Source organism: Diadema antillarum, unplaced genomic scaffold, assembly GCF_040938485.1.
Source record: "Diadema antillarum isolate AM-2024a unplaced genomic scaffold, OU_Dant_1.0 scf00000128, whole genome shotgun sequence".
Taxonomy (NCBI): Eukaryota; Metazoa; Echinodermata; class Echinoidea; order Diadematoida; family Diadematidae; genus Diadema; species Diadema antillarum.
Window position 1 is genome coordinate 6,685,572 of NW_027271017.1, and position 26,782 is coordinate 6,712,353.

The 26,782-nt window shown below is 37.4% G+C and overlaps 1 protein-coding gene across 1 annotated transcript; it reads right to left on the reverse strand.

Moving 5' to 3' along the window:
* Nucleotides 1-925: 925 nt before the first annotated feature.
* On the reverse strand, nt 926-26,384 carry LOC139720523 (octopamine receptor beta-2R-like). The gene is made up of 3 exons (XM_071631876.1): nt 25,962-26,384; nt 1,743-2,415; nt 926-1,209 (listed from the first exon to the last, which is right to left on the reverse strand). The coding sequence occupies exons 1-3, from the start codon at nt 26,382-26,384 to the stop codon at nt 926-928; spliced, it is 1,380 nt and encodes a 459-aa protein (XP_071487977.1).
* Between the last annotated feature and the right edge of the window lie 398 nt (nt 26,385-26,782).

A 26,782-nucleotide genomic window follows, 5' to 3' on the forward strand; every position in this document is an offset into this window, starting at 1 on the left:
CACAAATATTGATTTGACTTCAAATCAAATCACGCTGTGAATGAGATTAAACTCCGATAGGTTACAATTAAGATTTTGTGCTTAATTCATGGCAGAAGATATTGATTATGATTCGCAAAAAAATGTATAACAAAATAATGTCTCCTGTGGAGTCCCACGAACTTGTTTCAAATTCAAATTCAAATTCAAATTCAAACTTTATTTTCACTTTTTTCTTTTGTTCGAGCGATCCGGTTCACCCGCCGGTTAACCAACCGATCTAAATCATAACATTGATCTCTGCTGATCCCCTGCCCAAAGGACACATCAAGTATACTCAGTAAAATAATATCCATATCTTTATCCGACAAATTTAAAGTCACATCACGCATTCTACTACATTTTGTACTATACTATTTCGGTATCCGGTTATCTGTCTAACATATTGAATTACACATTCTTATCACAATCACAGCAGTCTATCAAAATCAGAAGTAACAAACATAAACAGAGGGAAGCTGACCAGAAATGAATATAATTTATTACTGGAAAATGAGCAAAGAAAATGGGATTCCATCGGGATGGAATCCCATTTTCTTCGCTCATTTTTCCACTAATAAAAACAAAAGTTGTAAGGGTATACTTTACCAGATTAGAGTCGAAATTTGAACACCAATACAGTGTACTGATTTCAGTATCATCCATGCAATCACAGGTATATAATATAGTTCTTCATTTCTAATTTCCACCACGGTCTCTAATTCTTTATGATGCATTATTCTGATTATGTACAAATGCATACCATCTATCTGCACATCGTGTTTTATGCCTTCACTTCAACTTTTCTTTTTGTCTAAAACATTTCTAAAAAAAAAAAATGTCCATGTCCAAATTAGCCAAGAGCTTGAATTAGTTCAGTAGGCCTGGAGAGAGAATCTTTCATCGCTCAATGCTGTAGGTCGTTAAGCCCTGAAGTGTCGCTTCCTCCACAGCATCGGCAAAGACTCACACATTTCTTCCGGTCGAGGCGCCATCCGAACAGTGCGCGGTAGCGTGCGCGCACGCGTCTGTTCATGAAGGAGTAGATGAGCGGGTCAAGCATGGAGTTGGCGTAACCGAGCCACATGCTCACCACGCCCAGCCAGTGGCTCGGGTTTATTGGGACGAAACACGAGTGGATGATGAAGTATGGAGCCCAGCAAACGACTGTCGTCATAACGAGCATGATTCCTGCATTGTAGAGGTAATTAGTCATCGGATTCAAATATAACCATGTTTAAGGAGCGACACTGAAACTAAAGGTAGCCTAAGTATATGCATCTACCATACTACTGTACCATAAAGGTTCTTGATCTGTTTCATTTTGCAAATTATGAATTTCTAAATGAAAATATTTTCCCCATTCGTTCTTATTTTTTTTTTTTATTTCACAGTGCTTTCAAATTACTTTTCTCGTGGAGGGGAGCCAATCAAATGTTTCTTTCTGGTCTTTGGTTAATGGGATAAGAGAGAATTCATGATTTTCTTGTGCGTGTGTGTGTGTGTGTGTGTGTGTGTGTGTGTGTGTGTTTAGTGTTTCTTCAACGGCAGCATATGCATATCTCTTTCGCTCGAGAAGGTGTTGACGGGGGTGAGAATGTATAACAACACGGTTGTTCCTGATCCATTCTGATCCTACACTTAATCGCATAAAGTGAATATGGCGAAATTACAAAGAAGAAGAAAAAGAAGAAGAAGAAGAGGAAAGACAAAAGAACCATTACCAGTGAGGGCAACTCTTTTATCTGTGCTAAGTCTCTCCATCTTCGTTCGCCCCTTGCGCTTCTTCGGTTTCTGATCCCCTTTTTTGAAGACGTCTCCCGCCATCTTCTTCATATCATCAGTCAATTCTGCATCTTCTGTCGTCTCCCAGGCATTGAGGTCTCCCTCCTTCAAGCCGTTTGACGCCTTAGTGACACTCTCGGATCCGGATGTATCTCCCTTGGAACGGCTGATGCTGTCCATAGCCACGTTGATGACTCCTTCCTTGGAGGACGAGCGGTTCAAGAGGGCGCTCTTGTTCGTTTTGCCATGTCTCTTCAGGTGCATCTCCTGTCGCCGAATGGTCCTGATGACGGCGATGTAGCAGAACATCATGATCGGCACGGTGATGCCAAAGATGAAAGTGAACCAGATGATGAAGTACAGACAGTCGTCCCATTTGGGCGAGCAGTGGTGGGTGTCCGGATGGAACTTGAAGCCGGAGAGGAACTCAAAGGAAGGCGGCAGTACGTTGAGGATCGGGAGAGCCCAGCAGAAGACCAGCAAGCCTATGGTGCGGGCCTTGGTAGGAGGGAACCGAGTCGACCAGACGACAGTCAGGTACCGGTCAACCGAGATGGCAAGGATTGTGGTGAAGTTCCCGAAGGTGAAGAGAACTGCTCCGAAGCCGTTAATCTGCAGGGCGCAATTCATATGAATACAATTAAAACCTGAATTGACATTCAAATACATTGTTCGATGATTAAATGAAGGTAGAGTGCAGTGGGACCTGCTAGAGCGCCACCTACTGTTGATTATGATGTATCGTGTAATATCAAGATTGGTTGACGATGGTTGACGTTGACGTTGTTGACGAAGTTGACGGTGGTTGACGAGGAAACGAACCGAAATAACTTATTAAAATAAAACACCAATATTCAACCTATTTGGTCACCTCACTAAGTATGCCATCTCTTATACAATACCGAAGAACAAACAGCAAATTATCACAGATCTGGTATCCTACGTATTTTAGCCAAGTGCCAAAGTTAAATTATTGGCCTGTCAGTGTTCTGCTGTACACCTATTGTCCATCCTCTCTAGAAGAGATGAAAGTCTGACACTTGTTAACACAAAGATATCACTGATAATGATAATATTACAAAGAATGCTTTTAAAATGGCCGCCAATAAGCACAGAAACTCTTCATCCCTCCATTCGTCACGTTTCATATCGTCGCTTGAGAAAAATAATGGCGTTAATGTTTCACTTAACATTATGGCGTTAATGTCCTTATGATAATATTCTGCATACTACTTCTATTCAATACACTATTGAAACTCACTATATTGCCTGCTTATCACTACCACGACCACAACCTCTATTAGCCAATATATAAAACCACAGGTCGACAACGACATAATTATGTACCCCATGTTCATATCCCTGTACATTCTTGTCTAACTCTCCAAAGACAGATATGAGGAGAATTTGCAAGGGTCACAAAGCAGTCGGCCTCAGGAGCGGATCCAGGAATTCCTTAGAGGGGAAGCGCCTTTACGAAATTAAAAGGGGGCGCACGTGCCCCCCTTTTTTTTCTTTTAATTTCTTTTGTTTTAACAAAAAATAAAAAGGGGGTGCGCGCCCAATGCGCCCCTCTCTGGATCCGCCACTGGGCCTTGTGTTCACTTGGAGTCAATTCTGCAGAGCCAACATGGTATATTGTGATAGTAAAACACTCCTACCTATCACAATCACGACCACTTTCTCCATTATCCTCAACAAAACCAATGCAGGCTATAACAGTATTATGTACGTGTGTGCCCCATGTTCATACCAATAATCATTCTCGTTCAAGTGTGATGGCAAAACATGCCTATACAATACTTAGTCATTAAGGCCAAAACCACTTATAAGAACAAAGAAATCTTATCAAGACATTGGCTTTTCCAAAGTCTACATAGTCTTAGGAGTGCTTAGATATTAATGAAAATCGACTATGATATCCTAATTTTCTGTATTCCTTTAGTTTTAATCAGATTTTTGAACAAAAATGATGTGTCTAAGAGTTCATAGGAGAGTGTCCAGTGTTACGGAAAGGGAAAAATAAATGTCTTACGACGGATGTTCAGGCATGACGAGTATCCATTCTAATCAACCAAATTTGAGCTCATCTCAGTTTTTGTGTAAGGTGTACATTAGATCCCACGCATCAAGTAATGAATTTATGAAAGGTGCAATGTTACTTTTAGTTTATATGGGGGGCATGACATTTGTACTCTTAAAATTTGCGCCTATACGCCTGACCTACCTTTAAAGGGACTGTACCACAGTACTAGTTGAGGTAAGGGATTCATTTTTTGAACATTTATAAGTGAGTTAATGAGAAACCTCTGATGAAATATGAAAGAACATGTAGTTTTAAGAAGGATTCAACGTCTATTTGATGAAAATTGGTTTTGAAATGGCTGAGATATCCAAAAAAGTGATAATAATAAAAGGCGACAGGCCACAACTTTATTAAGATCTCTTTGTTTCACCTTGTTTTTGGATATCTCAGCCATTTCAAAACCGATTTTCATCAAATAAACTTTTGATACCCTTTAGAAATTGCATGCTCTTTGACATCTAAAAGAGTGGTTTCTGAATATCTCGCATAACGTTAAAAGCTAAATCCTCACCTCGACCAGAACTGTACATACCCTTTAAACGCGGAGCGAATAAATAAGGGCAGAATGCCTTGACACCGAAACGTAGTATTTTTACGCTATCCGTATAGAAAAATCCGGCTTGCATTATCCATTGTCTTCTCTTGTCTTTTGAACGTCAATCTTCGACTGGAAGAATACCTTGTGTCAAAGTTCTTTTTTCAGCGGCGGATAAGGTCTACCAACAGGTGTATTGAAACTGCCATCGCTATAATCACAACCTTTTGTATTATAAACATAACGTATAATAATCACCGGAGCGCTGGGATGGTGGTTTTGAGGGGGTTAATGTGTCAAAACTCCTTTTCAGCAAGGGATAAGGTCTAACAACAGATGTATTGAAACTGCCATAGCTATTCACAACCTGTTGTCATGGTTGTACACACGATCTCTGGAGCTCTGAGATTGTGGTGTCGAGGGGGCCAAGAGATAGGGTCTACCAACAGATGTATTGAAATTGTCATCGCTATTCACATTACATTACATATACATTACAATTATCACTGGAGCTCTAGATAGTGGTTTCGAGGGGGTTAATTCTTTCTTTTGTTGCTATACATTGTGGGTACTTTATCCGGAACAATAAAGGGTATTAATTATCTCCAGGCGCAAGTCTTTTTTCACATCACTCAAAATAATATGGTTGCGCTGTTTCGGACGTTGTCCTATTTAGATTTACAGAGAAAACGGCTGGCAAGAAATGACTTGGCTATACTTGGGGATCATTGATGCAGAACGTCCAGAGTCAATAAAAGAGATGCAACCCCCGGATAGTCGGTCCGGAGGTGATATCATGGACCCACAATTGAACTTTGAATTCTCTCTAAAGGAATAGTCTAAAGGATGGTCGGGCGGAATTCTCCCTGATGGTCGCAATGAGTGGACGTGCAGCACAAGCCCTCCACGGTACCACACATTACAGGAACAAACACACACACCACCGCCACACACCACTGCCACCACTTGACAGGTAAGCCAAAACCTAGAACAGAGTGAGCGTGACGTGATCCACCGAACTGAGCTCAGTATGGAGAAGACGTGGCGCAGATAATCAGACTGATTGAAAAGCGCCAATAAACACGAACAACAACAACAACAACCACAGCCATCCACACACACGCCAAGCAACCACACCCCATCATCCCCACAGTCCCGAACAAACCAACAGCGATATCCACCCTTTATACACTTAATGTACACCCTTCTGTAAATCAATAGTACAACTTTACTAAAATTTATTAATAATCTTAATACAGCATTTGAAACTGTTCATATATCGGAGATGGATTTTTCTTTTTAGATCTGTCGAAAGCTTTCGTCACTCTAGACCAGTTTACTTTGTTTCGAAATTATGTTTTTATTGAATACTTGGAAATTCTTTGGAATGGATAAAGAGTTATTTAAGTAATAAAAACAATTTGATTTTATTGATGGCAATAGCTCCGTGCACTTTTAAGAATTACTGCAGGTGTCATCCCGGGATCAATCTTAGGTCCCATATTTCTTTTGTTATATACATGGAAGGTGAACTTGCGATACTCAGGTGAGCACGAGTACAGTTGTTGTTGTTGTTTTAAAGAAAAAAGGAAGAAACGAGTACAGCCTCAGAACAGTATTCCTTGCGGTAATACCAATGTATTTAAATCTGGTAGCTAAACCATTTAAACATCATCCATTACAACAACTGAGATACCTAAACTCGAGCAAAGGTCCGTTTTATTTATTTCATTCGTTCTCTTTTTTTTCATAACATAACACAAAATGAATCAGAAGATATAACACAGGTATGTCATGCATTTATTCGACTTCACATGATAGATAATGGTTAACAAATAAAAAAAAATATACATGCATACAAGCAAAATACAAAGCTATGTTGGGAGAAGAAAAAAAAAAGAATTGAGAGGTCCGCCCACTGAAAAGCATGCTTGTAAATTGTGAACCACTCAAAGGATTCTTGTGAACATATTTGTTTACAAAGACAGGACAGAACAAGACAGGAGAAACACAACGACATTACATGACTTGACAGAAGGGTATACCATTGAAAGTAATAAAGCACAACAGGATAATGGAAAGAAAGGAAAGAAATTAAAAAAAAAAGAAAAAGAAAGGAAAAGCCCACACGCTGAACATTGGGATCGGAAGAGGGTATTGAGGTGCTTCAGAGCTCGAGCAGCTGAGCAAAGTTTGTACAAATAATGTAAAAATTATACAATGAGGAATTCAATGATTGACGATGAACCCTTAGGTTGTAGAGACCAGCTAGCTAATGAATAGTAGTATGAATTTAACAAAAAAAAAAGTTTCAGCTTACACTTAGACGAATTCAAGGATAGGGAATTTTTCATATCACAGCCTAAAGAATTCCGGAATCTAGGGCCGGTGTATATAAATGTGTTTTGAGCCAATAAAGTTCTCAGGAGGGGTAAATGAAACTCATTAGATCGCCTGGTAGGATAATCAATTATGGAAAAATTAATTTCGTGGAAACATTGAATTGAAGATGCTGGGAAGTGCATTTGTGTTATAATAAAAGATAAATTGACCCAGCTGAAAGAAAAACAAATCTTTAATTTTCAAAATCTTATATTTAACAAATAATGGATCTGCATGGGAACGTGGTGAAACGCCATAATGGTTTTTAGCAAATGTATGTAGTTTGCAAATGCATGGATCTTAGCAAATGCATGTAGTTTGCTGGTTAATACCAAGAAAACAAATCGTAAACAACACACTTAAACAAAAAAGTGAATATCAGAACATAATGTTTTATATTGTTATGAATAACCAAAGGATATTGTGAGTTTTTTGTTACAAATTTCATAGTGTTACATTTAGACGTACATCTTAATGTGGCGCCACATAATTATTATACAATGATGTTCTGCTGAAAACTTCTTGCGCAACAGGTGTAATCTATAGGATAAGGCATTTTGTCACCATTAAGGAGTTTATTCCACATCTATAATGCCACAATAATATATTGCCGCATTTATCATACTCTATAATGATCTCGGGCCAGTGTGCAAAATATCATTGAATTGTGCATACACACGTAAGAAAAGGTCATGCAATAACAAACTCCCACCCTACAACACCTTCTCAACCTCAAGTTGACCTCTTTTTAAAAAGTCTTGCTTCTTACTATATTTGACATAAACTATAAGCCGCTTCATTTATGTATGCAGCATTATAATTTATTACCCCTATTTTGATAGCAAGTTATGATATACGAGAGATGTACATTTATACAATATTAGACAGAATAATGATTTACCTCTCCTTAGATACGCTACCTCGCATACCTTTGTTAAATACCAAGGAGTAGGACCTATACATAAATTTTGTGCCTAATGAAATGAAGTAATGTCCATCCCTTGCCTCTTTTAAACATATTATATTTGATGAATAACTATTATCCCTGAAATTTAACCAAACTGTTGTTCATTGTCGGGAGTATGTTTCATTTTCAGCCATAATTTTCCTATTTTTTCTGTCTTAAGCGTAATTTCAAAATGTACAAATTCCAAGTGGCAGCCCAGCCGTAGAAAGGCCAATGGCCCCAGCTGGCTCCTCGATTTTATTCTCTCTTAGAATTCAATTCTTTCTTCTCTCTCCCTCTCTATGTTTAGTATCGTTTTGTTGTTGTTGTTGTTTTTGTTTTTGTTGTATACTTTATTTTGTAATCCAGTGTAATGTCATGGTCTCACTTTCGTTCAGCTTCAATAAATGTTAATGAAAATTTGGAAATAAATGAAATGACATATTTCTTTAATAAATTCTCATTCTAATCATAGGGAAATGAGTGATTATTTGAGTGAGCAAAAACAAGCTTATTATTAATTAATTTAAACAAAAAAGTAAAAAAAATGAATCGTATTGACTTGATGGAAAAGGTGAAGTGATAAGCAGCAGGTAAATATCAAATGACAGATGTGTAATCATACCTGTCTTATCATCCAAAAATTAATCAATACCACTAACAGGTTCAAGATGAATACCACGCGCACACCAAACTGTCATATCAATTCACGGAAGATGAAGCGATCAGTTATACCTTTCCATGAGCGAGGAGTAAGTGGGCCCTATATAGACCTATAAAAAACCGAAAGCCATCGAGCCATGGGGCCATCGATCCATAGAGCCATCGGGTAATGGAAATGGTGCATTGATGCTGGCACATTCGTGCTCTGCGTTTGATAAACACCAGCTTGTCAAATTGTAATAATATGAGTGATGTCTTCTCGAAACCCACCATGCCCTGCACAACACGACCGCTGCGAGGCGGGCTTCACCGAAGATATAGACCGACAGAGGGACCGAGAACAAAATGAGCGAGCTCGTAAAGAACTCATCCATCTCGATGGAGGCAGGTTGACGTTTGGACACGCTCTTTTTATGACGTATGTCAACATTTCATTCAATTTAGTGACATGACAACATTAAACCAGAGCAAACAGCCCCGGGTTCGTTCGGTTTGTTTGCTTGTATGTGAATTTAGACAAAGCCAGACTGGGCAGAGAATTAGGTTGAGGGAGGGAGGGAAGGGGGGGGGGGGTGCTTGAAGGGCAGATAGCAGCTCAAAGATTGCTTATTCATAACAATATGAACACGCTATACTGTCTAAGTTTTAAAGCAAAACGTAGTAAGACGATCGTAATACAACTGAAATAAAAGCTAGCATACGATAATAATCAGATCTCATCATAGTTCTATTTCCCATCATTCGCTTTTGCACAGACTCTTTTATTTCGATCTCACCCGAATGACTGAAACAAGTTTTGACGATAATACAGTGGACTCCCGTTATAACGAAGTCCTCGTGACCGGCTGCTTCCTTTCCATATTATCGACATAATATACCGACATTATAACCGAACAAATAGACATTAAAAACACATAGAGTGCATGTTGCGCTCTGAATTTTTACTTCGTTGTAACCGGAATTTCGCTATAACGGTGCTGCGTTATAACGGGAGTGCACTGTACCTGGATGCGATCAATGCAATGAGCTGGCCTAATCTTCTGCAGTGCAAACTCAGCCTTCATTAACCGGTGTACATGAATTCAGGGAGGTGATCCACCTTCCCTGATGAGTTAAAGCCATCTAGTGTATGTGACTGTCATGAATATTCATTTCATGGCCACAGTGCATCATTTAGAGATGTATGACAGTTCATTTATTGTTGCTAATGGAGCAGGAGAACCTGATTTTGGAGTATCTGCAAAATGAAATTAGTGATATGCGCGAGGATTTATCAATTCATGCCTGCAACTTCGCTCGATCTTAATCGGAAAGTTAATGCGTGCGTATAATATACTCTTCTCAAATTGATTATACCATCAAAATGATGGATGGGATTTAGTCTGAATTGGAAAGACTTTATAATTCAGAACTGACAGATTTGTTGATTTTTTTTTTTTTTTTGGGGGGGGGGGGGGAGCTGGAGCAGAAATAGACTCATATTATCTGATGATCATCTATGACATATTCCTAACAGTTTTAAATGAAAGAGAGAGAGAGAGAGAGAGAGAGAGAGAGAGAGGGAGAGAGAGGGAGGAGGGGAGCAAAACCATCAACCGGTCTACATCATCACCTCAAGAGTTCAGTTCCCTAACTATAATGAGACTTCATGTGTACAAGGAACACTAACACATTTTATACGAAAACAACTACAGTTCATGAAATTCTTCCGTCGAGATGTTTTCATTGCAACTGATTGACAAATTGCCCTATACGTCGACGCCTGTCCGGAAATCAGGAGGTCGTAGGTTCGAATCCTGCTCGAGTACGTACGCCCATGATTTCTTTTATCATAGCTACTGCTAAAAGCACTGATCAATTCAGTGCTCATTTACGTCGATGTAGGGCAATTTGTCAATCAGTTGCAACAACTATGTTTTGTGTGGCGCGTATCAGAGAGTGGGGCTCATCTGGTGTGATAGATGCGATACAAATTCCCTGTCAGTGTGAGCGATTCTCTGTTTGTTTGTATGTTTGCAAGCATTTTATTCCGGTTCTTCAGTCAATAAACAATAGAATTACATAGTTGCAAAGAATAGAATAAAACCAAACAAAATTACAACGAAACATAAGAAAAGTAATACCTAATGCAAGACTATAAACAGCATAATCACCAAACATTTATGGTTGTATAAATCATGAGAGGTAATATATCTGATTGAACGAAGAAGCACGGAGACAGTCAGCATAAGCATTTCTTGACTGAGGGGAGTTCTGCATGGCTTATTGACAAGCATCGACGTCTGTTCCACTTACATGTGCGTTATTACATGTATTTGAGATTTCCAGATGTGACGATGTACCCATTAAAAGTGCATTGTACCCCAAATGTAACCTGGACATCCCAATGACCTTCCCTACTGGAAAGAACACAGTGCACCACAGTGTGTTCACAGTGTGTTCACAATGTGTTCACAGTGTGTTCACAGTGTGTTCACAGTGTGTTCACAGTGTGTTCAAGTGTGTTCACAGTGTGTTCACAATGTGTTCACAGTGTGTTCACAGTGTGTTCACAGTGTGTTCACAGTGTCTTCACAAAGTCGACTATGTGAAAACGTTTGAATTTAACAGTGTGAAGATAATTTCACACAGTGTTGTGGTTTTCACAGAGTGTTCACATAGTAATGCATTGTTTCACACTGAGAATTGATGACTCACATTGTGTTCACACTATTAAAACGCTCAAATTTAACAGTGTGAAGAGATTTTTACACTGTGTTCACAATATTTTCACACTGTGGGACACTACAGATAAACAGAAAGGTATATACACACACACACACACACACACATAGTCAAAAATCTTTCGAAATAACTCTTCCTGAAACCTGTGTCCACCCAACCACAGAAAATGGGGTTTGATGTTGTACCTGTCAGGGACGGAGAGCAAAAATATTTCTGGTGCCACTTCCGGGTTTAATCAGCGGACAAGAAAAAAGGCCACTTCCGGGTTAAATCGGCTGACCAAAAAACACAAAAACAAAAACAAAAAACAAAAACAAAACAAAACAAACAACAACAAAAAGGCTTCAGATTGAAAATAAAGAACGGGGAGGGGCGGTGCGCCCCCCCCCCCCCCCCATGGATCCGGCACTGCCTATCTTTGCCAGATATACAAGCAATTTTTATAGTTATTCAGTTCTTCATTTCTCTATAATCATTTCGTTTCCACACAATATGACATATTATAGCACTTACACACATCGTGTCATATATTTTACAGATCTTTCACCTACGACACTTTCGCATTCCTTGATGCATTGAAAGCATGTGCTGTACTATCATATCCTGGTGTGAGTATTCACAAACTTGGGTTGCAATCAATATTGCTCCAAATCTAAATTGCACATTTGTCCTCAATAAAAAAATCTTCTTTGATTATTTCGAAAGTGAAGATTTGAAAAGCAGTGTAGATAAGGAGCGAAACTTTGTGCATGTTGTGAGAAAATTGATAACACAAGTCTTGAAGTCATGTCCTTTCCACCATTGCCATGATTTATTTTCGAGATAGCAATATGCCTTGATATGAATACGATGATTAATTTCAGTTTTCCTCCACTTCATCAATGATGTGACTTTTCATAACACATCGGAGCCGAGTATGAAATAGTGAAATGATATTGCACGCGCATAAGCCTTTATGTGATTTGCTTAAATTTGCCGAGCACGCAAATGACCGTCTGCATAGAAAACGCTAGGTTATAAGGACTGAAGAGCGAGCGTTCATGTGACAGTCATGTTACCAAGGCAACATCGTCGAGGCTTCCAATTAAATTAAGAATGATATTAAACGTAAAATTTGGAATGTTGGTCAATTTAGATTCCAAACACAATATTATTCTCTCCAGTCTGTTTCTGATATGATATGATTTTTCCTGAAGATTGATCTATATTTCTCTCTTTCCCTCTGATTTTTTTCCACTTTTTCATTTTTCTCGATCCATTTCACTGATTGATTAATGTTGTACTTCTCCCAGCTTTCAAAATTCTGTTGACACTTTACATTTACCTGAATCACTCTGCCACTGACATATACGAATACATTTTGTGTCATCCTATTGCACGTAGGAAAATGCGCCTTACGCACGCATAAAATCACGACAAGTATGTATTCTTGTTTTGCTTCTTTGGTGCACGCAAACTTTGTTTTTTTAATGATATTCTTTATTTGAATTTCATTTGGTATCAGGTTCGTGTTGACAATGAATCAATATGAATAAAAATAAGCAGCTGTATTCTTCTCTCTTGTGCAGCTAAATCACACACACACACACGCACACACACACACACAATCAATGACATCATATATGAAATACCTGCCCTTCATGCCTCTGTGCCTCACTTTGTGACTATAAATGGTCGTGATTGTCAGTTGAAGTTAATTTCATGTGATGTCCCACACGGTTCCTTATTAGGCCCACTACTGTTTATTTTGTACATTAACGATCTTCTTAGTTCCTCGCCAATTCTTTCCTTTACATGTTTTGTTGATGACTTCAATCTGCTTTTTTTAAACACACGGAGATCCTTATACTCTCACTGAAATAATTGAACAAAGAACTCAAATCTGTACAATGTTGGATATACTCCAATAGATTATCACTTAACCTGCTTTATAGATGAAACTCATGCTTAAAACCCTTCCCCTTCATATATGAAGTTTAATGAAATTGAATTAAACCAAGTTAATTGTACAAAAATGTTAGGGCTTTTCATTGCTAGTATATTCTCTTGGAAATCCCACGTTATTTGTATAAACTAATATTCTTTCTAGAAATACGGATGTTCTTAATAAACGTAAGAGTGTTTTTTTTTCTAGTCGAATTTTGTTTATCTTTAATCTTTATTCTATGCTGATTACTCCGTACCTTTATGGGGGAATGCAATTAGAAATCTTCTTGATGTACTCTTCCGTATTCAAAAACGTGCCATGTGAAGAAATATCAACCATGTTGGATATTTTGTCCCATATGAACAATCTATTCTTCAAAAAACAAAATACTGAAAACATCAAATCTATTCAATTATAATGTCGGCATACTAATGTATCAATTTTCCGCCATGGAGTTACCGGGTGTTTTTACTTGTATGTTCAGAAAAAAAAATAATAATTTGAGTCACAGCTATCCTACCCGCCAAAGTGACGCATTCGCCTTCCACGTACTCGAAAATTTTCGAGAAAAAAAAAAACCCTCAACAACATAATGTATACAGGCACAAGATATTGGAATAATCAGTCTACCGAAATAACAAGCTGCTCGTCTTTATATTTCTTCTAACGCAAACTAAAAGAGTTTTTATCGAATGCATGTCTTGCAGACAGTGAATAAATTTGCAATGTCAATGTTTTATACTGTTGTATGTTAGCGTCCGACCAAACATACTTGTCAATACGCTGCAGATCGCAATCTTGGCCTTGTCGTCACGCTCTCTGTATTCATCATAAGCAATTCCTCCCTCTATTTCGTCTCCTTCTCTCCCTCCTTCTCTCTCCCTCTCTCTCACTTTCTACCCAGAGCTCGACGGTAGGCGCCAAAATGATTCAATAACTGTACATGTCACTTTTTTGTGTGCTTTGCTAAATATATGTGATAGTTCTAATGCAGCAACAGTTTAATACCAAAGTAGGCCCTATTAATCATGTTCTACTCTGAAAACAAATAATAGCTCGGTCTAAATTTTCTTGTCTTTTTTCAATCATATAGGCATTCCCCGCTTCCCTTACTTGGCATCATTAACCCTATTAAGCCCAAGCTATTTTGACCCCTCGCAGGCCCAAGGGGGGGGGGGGCACATTGTGCCCCCCCCCTATATAACTTTTTTATTATTTGATGTATCATCGTCATATTTGGCACGTGGGTAGAGTAACTCATACTCTACATGACCATACATTTGAATTTTCACAAGGTCACCCATGGAGGGCGCTATTTACAAAAATATAAAGAAATACGTAGGAAATATGCTAAAAACATGATTTTTCGGTATAATTTCTTTATCCCCATTATATATGTCTTATTATAGACTAATCATTTTCATATTTGCCACAAATGATAAGCAAGTGGAATTTTATTGTTTTTTATGTTTGAAATTTCTCAAGGTCACCACATGGGGGTGCTATTCATATCAACATAGTGATACATTATGAGACCTGAGATGAAATGTTTGGGATGGGAACATGTATAGTAATGACATTTCATATTTGCATAATAGTGGAATTTTGAGATTGCAAATTGATAATATGATAAACTAATGATATATAGAGGCATAACTTGGGTGAAGGAATCAAAATAACTCAAAATATAAGGGCAATCTGTAGAAAATATTATTGTTTTCAATTATCTCTATTATATCTGTTGTTTTATGCCTTTGTCACATAAAAACAAAGGAAATAATAAGAAAAACTTTCCAGGACCATAATTACTTCAAATTTTGCTTCTTCAACAAATTTCAGCCAAGAAACATCCATTTCATACACTGTAATGCTGTTAAATGAAATGGGAACAGAAAAAAGATGCAAAATCTGACTGACATGGTTGTCAGTTTATGGTTGCCATGGCAACCAGCAACATCAAATATAGCTAAATTATATATCAAAATGTTCGCAATAAGATTTTAGGAAAAGTCACCAAATTTGGTTGAAATCGGATTAAGGACGAAGGAGTGGCAAACGAAAATCTGGTAGGGGGGGCACAATGTGCCCCCCCCCCCCCCCCTTGGGCTTTATAGGGTTAAATCATCTGTATTTGCACTTCTATCCGCGTACTCCGTTTCTCTTTCACAAACACTATGATAATTACAGCCAAACAAACTTGCTTTCATGTAGGTCCCGTCATACTTCTCTTTGTACAGCCCGATTTCGACCAGCTATCATTATTATTACTGTGTATATCATGTATGTACAGTGTATATATTTTTAGTTTTGTTTTGTACATTATTGACAAGGTACAAGAACTTGTGCTATTACTTTTGATGTAATATTGATAAATGAGAAGTATTAAATAAATTGAACTTGATCATGAAATTGTCCTTTGACTAATTATTTACCATGAGTTGCTGCGTTGAAACTCTTTTGTAGTCAATTACTCCTAATGACACGCACTTAAAGCTATCCAGGCATCCGTAACTCATAAAGCTCTTATATTGCTGTAATGCCAACATACGGTCTTTCAGGCATTTTACCTGTATATTAATGTCTTGTATGTCAGGTTGCCCTTTGAATGTTCAAACATGGAGGCCTACATCCCTTTATGGATTAAAAAAAAAAAACGGGTGCAAAGCCTTATACAACGACATTTGTTATCTGTTACAAATCAACTGATTTGTAACAGTGATATACACATGTATGTATTTCGACTTTTTTGTTATTAATTCACTCTCGATATTGGTAGTGTAATAAGATATTACCTATAACTGTATTTGGTATTTTCAGGTAGAATGATGCTTGTTATTACTGCAAGGCGCTTTTGGAAAGCAATTTTACAAAACTGAACAGGCCTACCCTGCAGTATGAAATGAATAAAACAAAATAAACAAATAATCTAACTTCAACAGCTAAAAATGCACACTCGGCTTTATGGTAAAAGTTTCGCGAATCACTAAGTAAATTTGAATCAATTCTTTATTGGAACTTTCACTTCAACCGTGATACTCAATTAAATGCAAAAATATTCTTTCTTTTCTCAGAGGATTTTGGGGGAAGGGCACAACTGTAAGGTGTTGTGAAGACAAGACACCAGAAATTATGTTTGCAGCTCGGAGCGTTTTGTGTAAAGGCGGGCAAATCAATGAGAGTTGTTCAATGAGGGCTCTAAGCCATCAGCTCCGATTACGCAAGATGTTCATTATATGCAGTAAATATCATATTGGTGCTGCATGTCAGTGGTACTGCTGTTGTCATCATCCAATGTCACACTTTTTTCTTTATCTCCTAAAGGGAAAGTTTTATTACCATTTTCATTACCAAAAAAAAAAATGACATGATAATAATTGATGTCATAATCTCTCAAAATAGCGGTGCTCAAGGCAAAACGCATCACTTTGTGATACGCATAATGATAATATATGACAGTCACTATGGCGCATAATATTACATGGGTGCAGTCACCATGATATCTAGTCATTATTTGTTTATCAATAATTCAATCAATGCTACCCCCGTGCTTCTCTCTCTCTCTCTCTCTCTCTCTCTCTGGCCTATACAACATTATTTCATCGTGTATTTTTTTTAAATGAATCATTAACTGGTATGTTCAGTACTCACACTCTAATATAGCGAAAACTTCTGTAGGAGGACCATTATGATTTAATTAACGCTGAAAAAAAGACAAAAAAAAATGTTTGCCGGAGAAGTATTTAAAAAATGCATTTGGTTACCAGCGAACATGCTTGGCGCCACTTTACTTTCGTTATCCAAAATAATCAAGGTCGTTCTTTTATCCGGTATATACATGTATATTCTTTAGTACGTCTATTCACTACAGTCGTTGTTGCAATGTCATGAGCGCAAAATAGATAAATCAGTCCTTCCGTGCGCTTTTCGGCATATGCATGGACGCCTTGGACGGTTTTATAAACTCTGCAACCGCCGTCGCGTCGGCACTTTGAAATATCAATGGTATTGTTAAGAGATGGTCCAGAAAGGGCTGAATCTAATAAATAAAAAAGTAGTCGTTCGCCAAGGCCTTTTGGCTTTGTTTGCATACCTGAAAGGTGGTCTGTGAAGAATGGTAAAGGGCTTTGTTTAAGTGCAGACTCTTAACCACTGTTTGCACTTGAAAAAAAAAAGACCCGACAGCTTTAGTGCTTCAAAATAGTTCTAAAATGTGAGTTAGGGATAGAAACGATCAATGTAAAAATGTCAGTCAGTATAATCAATGGTGAGTATTGTTAAATATACAAAATGTGAACAATAGTTATAATAGAATTCTTTCTAAAAATAAATCGTTTACAGTTACGGTTTATTGAGAAAAATAGTGATATGTCCTTATATAAAATAGGTATTTTAGGCTTTCTTGCAAAATTTTTATATGTTAGGAAGTTTTGTGATAAATCTGACTTACACATACGTATTGAATGTGATAACTCAAATAAATTTTAAATCACTACTCATAATGGCAAACAATACTTTTATTTTGTATTACCACCGTTGTCGGAAGAACTAAGTCTGGTCATCCATATACTCCCTACTTCCCACATGCATGAATGGGGCTTGCTATTCTTCTGGGGTGGGGGTGTTGTGATGATGTTTGGGTGTTATTGTCCTGTTCAATGTCGATTCCAATCTTTGTAATTGCAAAACGAAAGCAAAAACATACAAACAAACCAACAAACAAACCCCAAACAATTACAAAACAACCCATGACAGATTCGTGACTCGTTTCATCAAATTGGACCTAGATTATGAAGGCCATGGAATTTTGTAGTTCTATATACAGTGCCATTAGTAGTTACCCTATGGAGGTGATGACGTCATCCCTTCTCTTGTGTCCCGCAGGACCATATCCAAATCTTTACTAAAGTAAATTTCCTTTCACATACAACATAGATTGTACTGTATAATCATTAGCTTGCCTCCTTTTCAAACAAAACCTATTTAAACAACTATCATTTCCTTTAGGGAAAGCAGTTGCAGTCGCTCGTCACCAAAACTCTGTGTGTGTGTGTGTGTGTGTGTGTGTGTGTGTGTGTGTGTGTGTGTGTGTGTGTGTGTGTGTGTGTGTGTGTGTGAGCTGTGAGGCTGCACCCACCGCCTTGCTAATTTGCTTGTTAGGTAGCAAGATGTGAATCTGTAGAATTTGATTACTTTCTTACATGTATCTCATGTCCAACTTAGTTCATTGAAACATTCTGCTTTGCTTTATTTCTTTTTCATTAAAGCCAATTTGACCATGGTTTGGAATCGCACCTTCAAAATCAAAGTGCATGTTGTATTCTCGTATAATATCGTGTGGCATGTATTTTCAATTACAACGTCCAAAAATCTAGACGTTTAAATCACCAACAAGCAAGGATACGAAATCAGGGCAGAAATTGCTGTCTACTTATGAAAAGCAAGTATGGAAGTTTTGGTGTGTTTTTTTTTCCTCTTTCAGAGAGAAAAATATGGTTAAGAATCAACTTTTTTTTTCTTTGTAGTGTAGATGTAGCACTCAATCAGACGTCTGCCTATAATGTAAGGTATAAAAAGCTGCCCGTTTGTGATAGATGGAAATCAGAGATGACTTAATCATGGCGTTTTAATTAATCTGCCATGGCATGCAATTTATAGGCACTGATAAGAGCGCGGGCATGAATAGGCTGGATCGTGAAATAGATCGTACAGAAAAGTGGAAACACGAGTTATTGAAATTTGAGCTGCACTGCCTATCTGCTACGCTCTCTATTATCAGGAGAGATTTCATTTTAAAAGGAATGAGTATGTACCAGTGTTTCCCTCGGACTGGTTGAGAATGATTTCTTTTTTTTTTCCATACAACCGCTTTGTTGATGGAGATAGGTAAGAATGGAACAATGTACGAAATGATGATAACGACAAGAGTGGTAGAAGGACATAGGTACAGCAATAAAAGAAGAATGATGATTGACATGGCGTAAGGATGAAATGTCCTGGGGAAATGAAAACAAGCATGCTCCATATTGTGAAATGTAGAAACCGCAATTTCAACTTTCTCTATATCTCTCTGCTTTTGTTGTTATTACTGTTGTTTTACATTAGCGTTTACGGAGGTAGGTTATCAATGACTGAGGACATTGCTATCAATTTCACAGCAGCAAAAACACTCATCCACTTGCAAACATGATGTGTAGGTATAACATGTATTTGCCATCTCATGATTCTAATAGAATTGTGTCTTATTCTGTTTTTATTTCAGCTTCATTTCCTTCTTGATAAGGTTTTTTCTTGCTGACACTATTTGCATAATCCATAATAACCAATCTCTTTTTTTCCCCTCCAGCTTACCGATTTATGATTTTCATTGCACAGTATACGATGTGGGTGTAACGTAATTTAATAATAATGGTAGATCTTAAAATGAAAAGATAGTATGTAGATGATGGGAAGAGAGGTTAAAGTTCAACACAGACCTTATCATCATTACCTTACTTCCTTTTGAGGACCATTATGCTCTAATTTTTAAGGTCTTTCTCAACCAGCAGTGAACACGATGAATGAAAGAAAATTGCTCTCTTGGCTACCCTACTAATTACGATTCCTTTAATGGGGGAGGTAGTAAGCATCTCTTGGTTTGACAGGAGATTCAGATCAGGGTTTTTTTCCGAAAAAAGAAGAAAATTGGCCTCCCTTGAGCTTTGAATGGGTGCGGAAGCTTCATGAACGGAATGTAACCTTATTTACTGTCCTGACTACAAAACGAGATCAACTACCTTGTTATCTCAGTAGCATTCAGTGGTCAACACAGCCCAATGAAACGTCTGCTTTCTACATGCGCACACGGAGCCTACACTATCTGCGCTTGAATACTTTTTTTTAATGTCTGCAGGTGGTTATGCATAAGTCACTCTGCTTTTAATTGTAATGCATGCATGATTTCAGCTACTCTGACAATTTGTTTGTCGCATTTTGTTATGTTACACACCCTTTCAAACCTATCACTTTAATAGTTTCCCTTTTCTCTCGAAATGCCTTCTTATCTTTCAGCAGGTTGTTTCCTATTCATTCATCTATCTTTTATAAATCATTTTTTTTGTCTACTATTCTATCTAGAGAATATAGGCCTCCCATCTATGTTTCATTCGTGCAATTATGCATAATCTTCGTTTCTCTTGCTTTCATGAAAACCCTTTACATTGAGTAACTAACAATAACTAACAGCTCTGTGTCTTCATCATACAATTTTGGAGTTTTAGCGCACTATACTGTATATACTTTCATTGAGAGCAATCCACATACAGCACGTATGTATATATGCGTGCATTTGTAATTTTAGGAATGCGTACCTAAGTATGTGTGGGTGAGCGTGTGTGTGTGTGTGTGTGTGTGTGTGTGTGTGTGTGTGTGTGTGTGTGTGTTCGTGCAATTTTTTTGTATAAATTTAAGGTGTATGTTGTGATCTTTCGGTTACCCCATGCACTGATTATGCTTTAAAATATATGTCACGTATATTGAGATATTCATTTGTCCACATAAGTGATAGTTAAATCAGCATGTATTTGCATTATACAGAGCGTATCAAAAAAAAAGGTAATCCAACTTTGGAGGGCTGCCATTTCTTAATTGTCAGTTATGAAGAGCACAATGTTGGTTTAAAAAAAAGAGGAACTCTTCTTTTTTCAATTGATACTTAAACATGTTGACAAATGTCATGCATGACCGAGCACATGGACTTTAAAGACAACAATGTCAAATTGCACTTTTTCCAAGTTTGCGTGTTATTGTGAAGGAACAATGCATGTCTCACTGCATGGATGAGATCTGTTAATGAAAGTGGTCAAATCATCAGGCCAGCCTGCACAACTGCAGATTCGTGTTTTAGGGTTTCTTCTAACGTTTTATGGTTCATAACCTTCAACATGGCCACGCTGTCGATTTGGTCCTTCCCATTAAGGCGAAACCATTATCCATTTTACTCTCTTCATATTCAAGACATGGTTTGCCACTGGGAGCTATGTGTTGAATATAAACAGAGAAAATGGATTGTGTGGGTTGGCCTCTGTGTGAGCGACCAAGTTTTCAGACAAAAGGCCATGTTGAAGGCCATGGACCATCAAATGTTAGGAGAAAACCTAAACACAAACCCTAAACACAAAACCTAAACACAAACCTACACTCATACAGGCTGGCCTATTTGGCAACTTTCTTTGACAGATCTCATCCATGCAGTGAGACATGCATTGTTCCTTCACAATAACACGCAAACTTGGAAAAAGTGCAATTTGTCATTGTTGTCTTTAAAGTTCATGTGCTCAGTCATGCATGACAATTGTCAACATAATTAGGTATCGATGGAAAGAGAGAGAGTTCTTCTTTTCTTACAATCAACATTGTGCTCTTCATAACTGACAATTAAGAAATGGCAGCCCTCCAAAGTTGGATTACCTTTTTTTTTGATACGCTCTGTATATTACAATTATCTTAGTTGCTGAAATCGTGACTTATTCTTAAATCAGATTTTTTCGCATATTTACACCAGAGCGATGATACCATGATGCTAGGGGAGTGAATATTATTTTAATCATAAAGAAGTTCAGATTAACCATTGATAACTATTATTTCTCAACAAGAGGATGGGGCAAAAACAGCGTAAAAAAGATGCAAACTGCATTTGAAAACAAATTTGGTCGAAATAATTGCATCGCACTGCATTACATTAAGTGCCCATTGCGCTGGTCTCAACGACTATCAAACAACAGCTTGAGACGTGTCCACGCACTCTTTTTTTTTTTCAAAGCGGTCCTCCCTTCGGACGGCAGAACATTGTTTATTGCAGAAAATCATTTTGAGCTAAATTCATCCTTCACTTTCAACTATCTCTTTCTTTTCCATAAATGCAGTCCCCTGGAAAATTATCATGAGCTAAATGTATGCCTTACTTTCAATTCAGTATTTCTCCTTTTCCTTCGTATGCATTCCCTATGCAGCCTTTTTCTCTTCTAAACAGTGTGTTACTCTCCTCTGTTATATTCTTGTATACAATGCAGCTTTCCTTTTTACTCACCACTTTGAATTAGATTTCATGGGTAGAATAAGAGTATCATATTTCTTATTTCATATTGATTAAAGTTTGCGGAAAAGACGTACACTGTAAAAACATCGGTGTTAGATTTAACACCACGGGTGTTAAATCTAACACCGATCAAACTTCAATAAAGGACCACACCCACAGGTGTTAAAAATGCACTGTGATGGTGTTGAAAAGTGTTCACCTGACACTTCGTGGTGTTAATTTGACACTGTACCTGGTGTTATTTTGACACTGTACTGGTGTTAATTAAAAAATGACACCACATGGTGTTGATTTGATATTTGCTGGTGTTAATATCAATGGTTTAACACCCGTCCAGCTTCAATAAGGGACCACACCAGCTGGTGTTACTTTGGTGTAAATTTATTTTCACATTTTTTTCAAAAATGTAGTATTTTGATGTAATATTCTTGATCGTCTTGTTTAAATCAAAAATCAACAAGAAGTGCAGTTACTAAGAAACTCTTCAAAAAACAGTTTAAAATTTGGAAATGACACCCGTAGGTGTTAATTTAACACCATAAATGAGCACCGAAAATTTAACACCAGCTTGGTGTTCACTATTTAACACCGGACTTTTTGCAGTGTAGGAAGTGGTGTATAACAGCAACAAAATGTAAAACCATTCTCTGAAACATTTTGTTTCTAAAAGCACCAGGATATGAAAAGACCTTGATTACAAAGTATTTCCTTCTAAAGATTTTCTTTCTTTTTGAATTTCAGCAACGTATACATGCTTCCGGGGTAAAATTATCATTACTATTATTATCATTTTGTGTTACTTTCCAACTGGAAAAAGAACAATTAATTCCAGCTGAAGTGAAGGTATCGCGTTTTCGTTTTCGTGTAGGGTACTCAGTATGTGTGTTGCATGTCACTGTGTGTACGTGTGTAAATATACAAGTTCAACTGAAAATCAAGGTGTATACAGTTAGTAACAACATAGAGCCTGCATTCTTTTGTCATAATTCTGCACATGGTTATAATACATCCACCGCCATGTTCTATTTTAATGATTTTTTTTTTTACTTTATCCAACATGTCAAAACTGGATATTATGTATTGTCATACATGACTGTGTGTGGCATTTTTCACGCATTTAATACATATTGAATACGAAAATGAAAAGAAATTGAATGTAAAGCAATAGTCTATGTTTAATGTGAATATGTGTGCGTGTGTATGTGGTTTTGTGTTTATTTACTGAGTGTGTGTGTGTGTGTATGTGTGCACACGGTACCTGTAGCGTGTATAGTTATGGATCTGTGTCAGAGACTGTGGTGCAATTTTACACCCCTTGCGTCTTTCCCGAAGTGTGCATGAAGAGAATATTACATGGTAAAGTAGTTTTCTTTTAGTGCATTTATGGTCATTTCAACCGATCTAAGGCATCATACGGGCTGGGACATTTTAACAAATCACAGAAAGAGAGAATGAGAGTAGTCTAGTAAAAAAAAAAAGAATGCCGTACGAGATTAAAGAATTAAGAAAGGAGAGCTAAAAACACCTTCGTTTGCTCATTTCTACAGTTTATGAAGATAATCATAATTGACACATAGATACACATACTTAAACACGGCGTGTATAGAACACTTTTTTTTAGCAGCTGATGGAGACCAAGGAAATGATACTTCTTCCTACCAATCTTAGGATATAGCGTGTCTTCCACCTCAGAATACAACAGCAAAATCCTTGATAACCTTACCTGTGAGCCCAAGGGAAATTTGACAATGAGAAATATTTAAAAGGGAAATCCAGTCCAAATATAACTTAGTCTGATAAGGAAGAGTAAAATATTACGAGTTCAACAGTATAATTTTGATCGAAATCGGATGAAAAAATTAAGAAGTTATGATATTTTGAAGTTTCACTATTTTTTCGGGAAACAGTCCTTGAACGGTCAATTTGAATATGCAAGTAGCAAAGTGAGCGTGTCATCCCCTCACGATACTTGCCATCTATAGTTTGTACATAAAATGTTGAAATTTTCAGTTTTTCATTCAAACGCAATTATGCCTGAGGCTCAAATCCTCGTATATCAAACTGATCACTATTCTGAAGTTATTTAACTAGGAATAGCATCAAGTTTCAGACTTCAATGACAGAAACATTGAATTTCCGTTATATTTTTGTACACGATCAATGGAAAATTGTGAGGCTATGACATGGTTAGCTTACTCATTTGCATATTCATATCCACTGTACAAACACTGTTTTGCAGAAATTAGCAAAACTTCAAATGGTATAACTTCCTTATTTTTCATCCGATTTTAGTCAAATTTTTTTTGCCATTGAACTCGTAAGATTTTATTCTTTTTTTAAAAGACTACCTTATATTTTGACTGGATATTCCCCTTTAAGACTTCAATCAGGGCATGCCAAGCTAAAGATTTTACAATTCTGACCAATACAGAACAGTATTTAATTGCAGTTTATTGTCCTTTGAAGGCAAATAAGATCCAGACAACCTACTTGTATTCTCTTTCGAGATGAATAAACTATTGATACACTCATGGAAGCACTTCCATGGGAGAGCAGTAAGTCTAATCATTTTAGTTTCGTTTTGTTCTTAAGTGAATGAAGGTCACTTTCAGTTAATATCAACTCGTCTAAGCTACTCTCTCTTCCTTCAACGCTTCTAGACTTTTTACCACATCAGTTTCCATTCATCTTTATTATGTATAAATACTTATAGTCTTTTCAGTTTCATCTTTCCCAACAAACACTGTTGAACGCCCACGCGTCCGGGAAATATATGTTTGCTTTGGATGCAACAAGTCATGTGGTCATGTTGTATATGGTTTTAAATATATATATAATGGTAAAGAAATACCTTTTGCCATGTTTGCTACATAAAGTGCAGTCACCTTCAGTCATTGTCAACACTATAACAAGACTCTCATTTAGGCAATAACAAAACAGGACCAAACTTGATATCACTTTCAAAGTGTACCATTTATAGTACATCCACATTTTATCTGAATGAATTCATTGGTCAATATTCCGAAACCATACGATGCTGCTTGGGCATTGACTGTTCCTTGGACTATGACGCTACTTCCTTTCGTTCAGTTTGAGTTATTGTCTAAGCTGTAATGAATCACCTCCATTTCATTTTACTTCATTTCCGACGAAAGTATACAATATTCATTTCCTACAAAAGTATACAATATAAACGGAAATCGATATCCTCCACAGTCTCATTTCTTTACTTTCCCTTCTTTTATGCTTTTATTTGTGGCAAAATTTAGCTTTTAAGTATTTTTGTCTGTATACGAGTCGTATACAGTGGGTGAGTCCCATATCTAAATGATCTTAAAGCTGAAATAGGATCTGCCCAAGTCACTTGTAAATCATCGACATACAGAGAAAACACAACAATAACAAAAAAAGATTCCACATGGAAAGATCACAGACAAAAGAAAAAGGACAACCGGAAAGAAAAAAAGATGTTAAAAACAGAAGTAACTTAAGGCCTGAACACATGATATGTTGATGTTTCTCTGTGATCTAGTCTGAGTAGTTTTATTCCAATTCTATTTCAAACAGAAGGTTTGGGAGGTGAAATATGAATTCTCGTAAAATATGTTTTTGCTGTACTACATGCTTTTTTCAATATGATGTGTGATTTTTTCTCCTTTTTTGTGTGAAGCACGACATATTTCTGACGTTCGAGGAAGACGAAATTGGTTAGAAGTGGGCAAGAGCGATAAAGTATAATGACAAACATGATATACTGCAATGAAACCATACAATAGCAAGAGTCGATGGAATCTAGGAGTGAAAAAAAATATTTAAACTTACGGCACACAGGATGTGGTTGTCGAGGAGGAGGCGGCCGTGGTCGTAGATGGACCAGATAGTGAACGTCATACTCGTGAGCGTAACGCCCAAGTCCATGATCGTCAGGTTGAGAATGAGGAGATTATGAGGGTTCGACCTTAGGGTCTTGTCCCGCAGTATGGTGGTCATCGCCATCAAGTTTGCGAACAAGGCCACGAGGAAGATTATCGACATCGTTACGCCTTCCACGATGGCGACTACCGAGGTCGGTTCGTGGTCGATCTGCAAGGCGCTACTCGAGGACATGGTCGCTGATGCCAGTTTTGCCATCGTCGTGTTTTCCACAGCCATTTGCTGACTTGAGGTGTCCTCAACGGTGTCGACGTCGAATGTAAGAGACATCGTCGACATGGTGCCGAGATTCAGCATTGAATCCGTGGTCATTTTGCGCAAACGTGAGTCTATCTTTCTCTGCTTGCTGTCTAGGCTTGGAAGTGATTCTCGGACATCAGTTGTAAGCGCCTTTCCGTGATAGCTGACGGAAACTGAATCTCACGCCCGCTATAAATATCTGTTTTTTCCCGTTATTAGTTTTTATTTCCCATCTGCTTCTGGGAATCACCTGGCCTTCTGAACAGTAAACACACTTTGAATATGAAACAATAAAGTGGAACTCAGTTTTAATCGTTGAGTATAGAAAGCGAATCCAGTCAATGTATGAAGATAACAAAGGTTAGCTCCTAACAGCAAGACATGGCTTATTTGATTTGAGTTTCCATTAAGAACGTCGCTTCGCACACTCCAATTCTATGCAGCAAAAAGGGGAATTTTAATGGCTTGTA

Excerpts from the sequence above, each read along its gene's own strand:
- LOC139720523 (XM_071631876.1), bottom strand. The coding sequence starts at position 26,384 with ATGACCACGGATTCAATGCTGAATCTCGGCACCATGTCGACGATGTCT. Across the intron at positions 2,416-25,961 it reads ACAACCACATCCTGTGTGCC|ATTAACGGCTTCGGAGCAGT; the intron begins GTAAGTTTAAAT and ends TGCGCCCTGCAG. Across the intron at positions 1,210-1,742 it reads TAAAAGAGTTGCCCTCACTG|GAATCATGCTCGTTATGACG; the intron begins GTAATGGTTCTT and ends TCTACAATGCAG.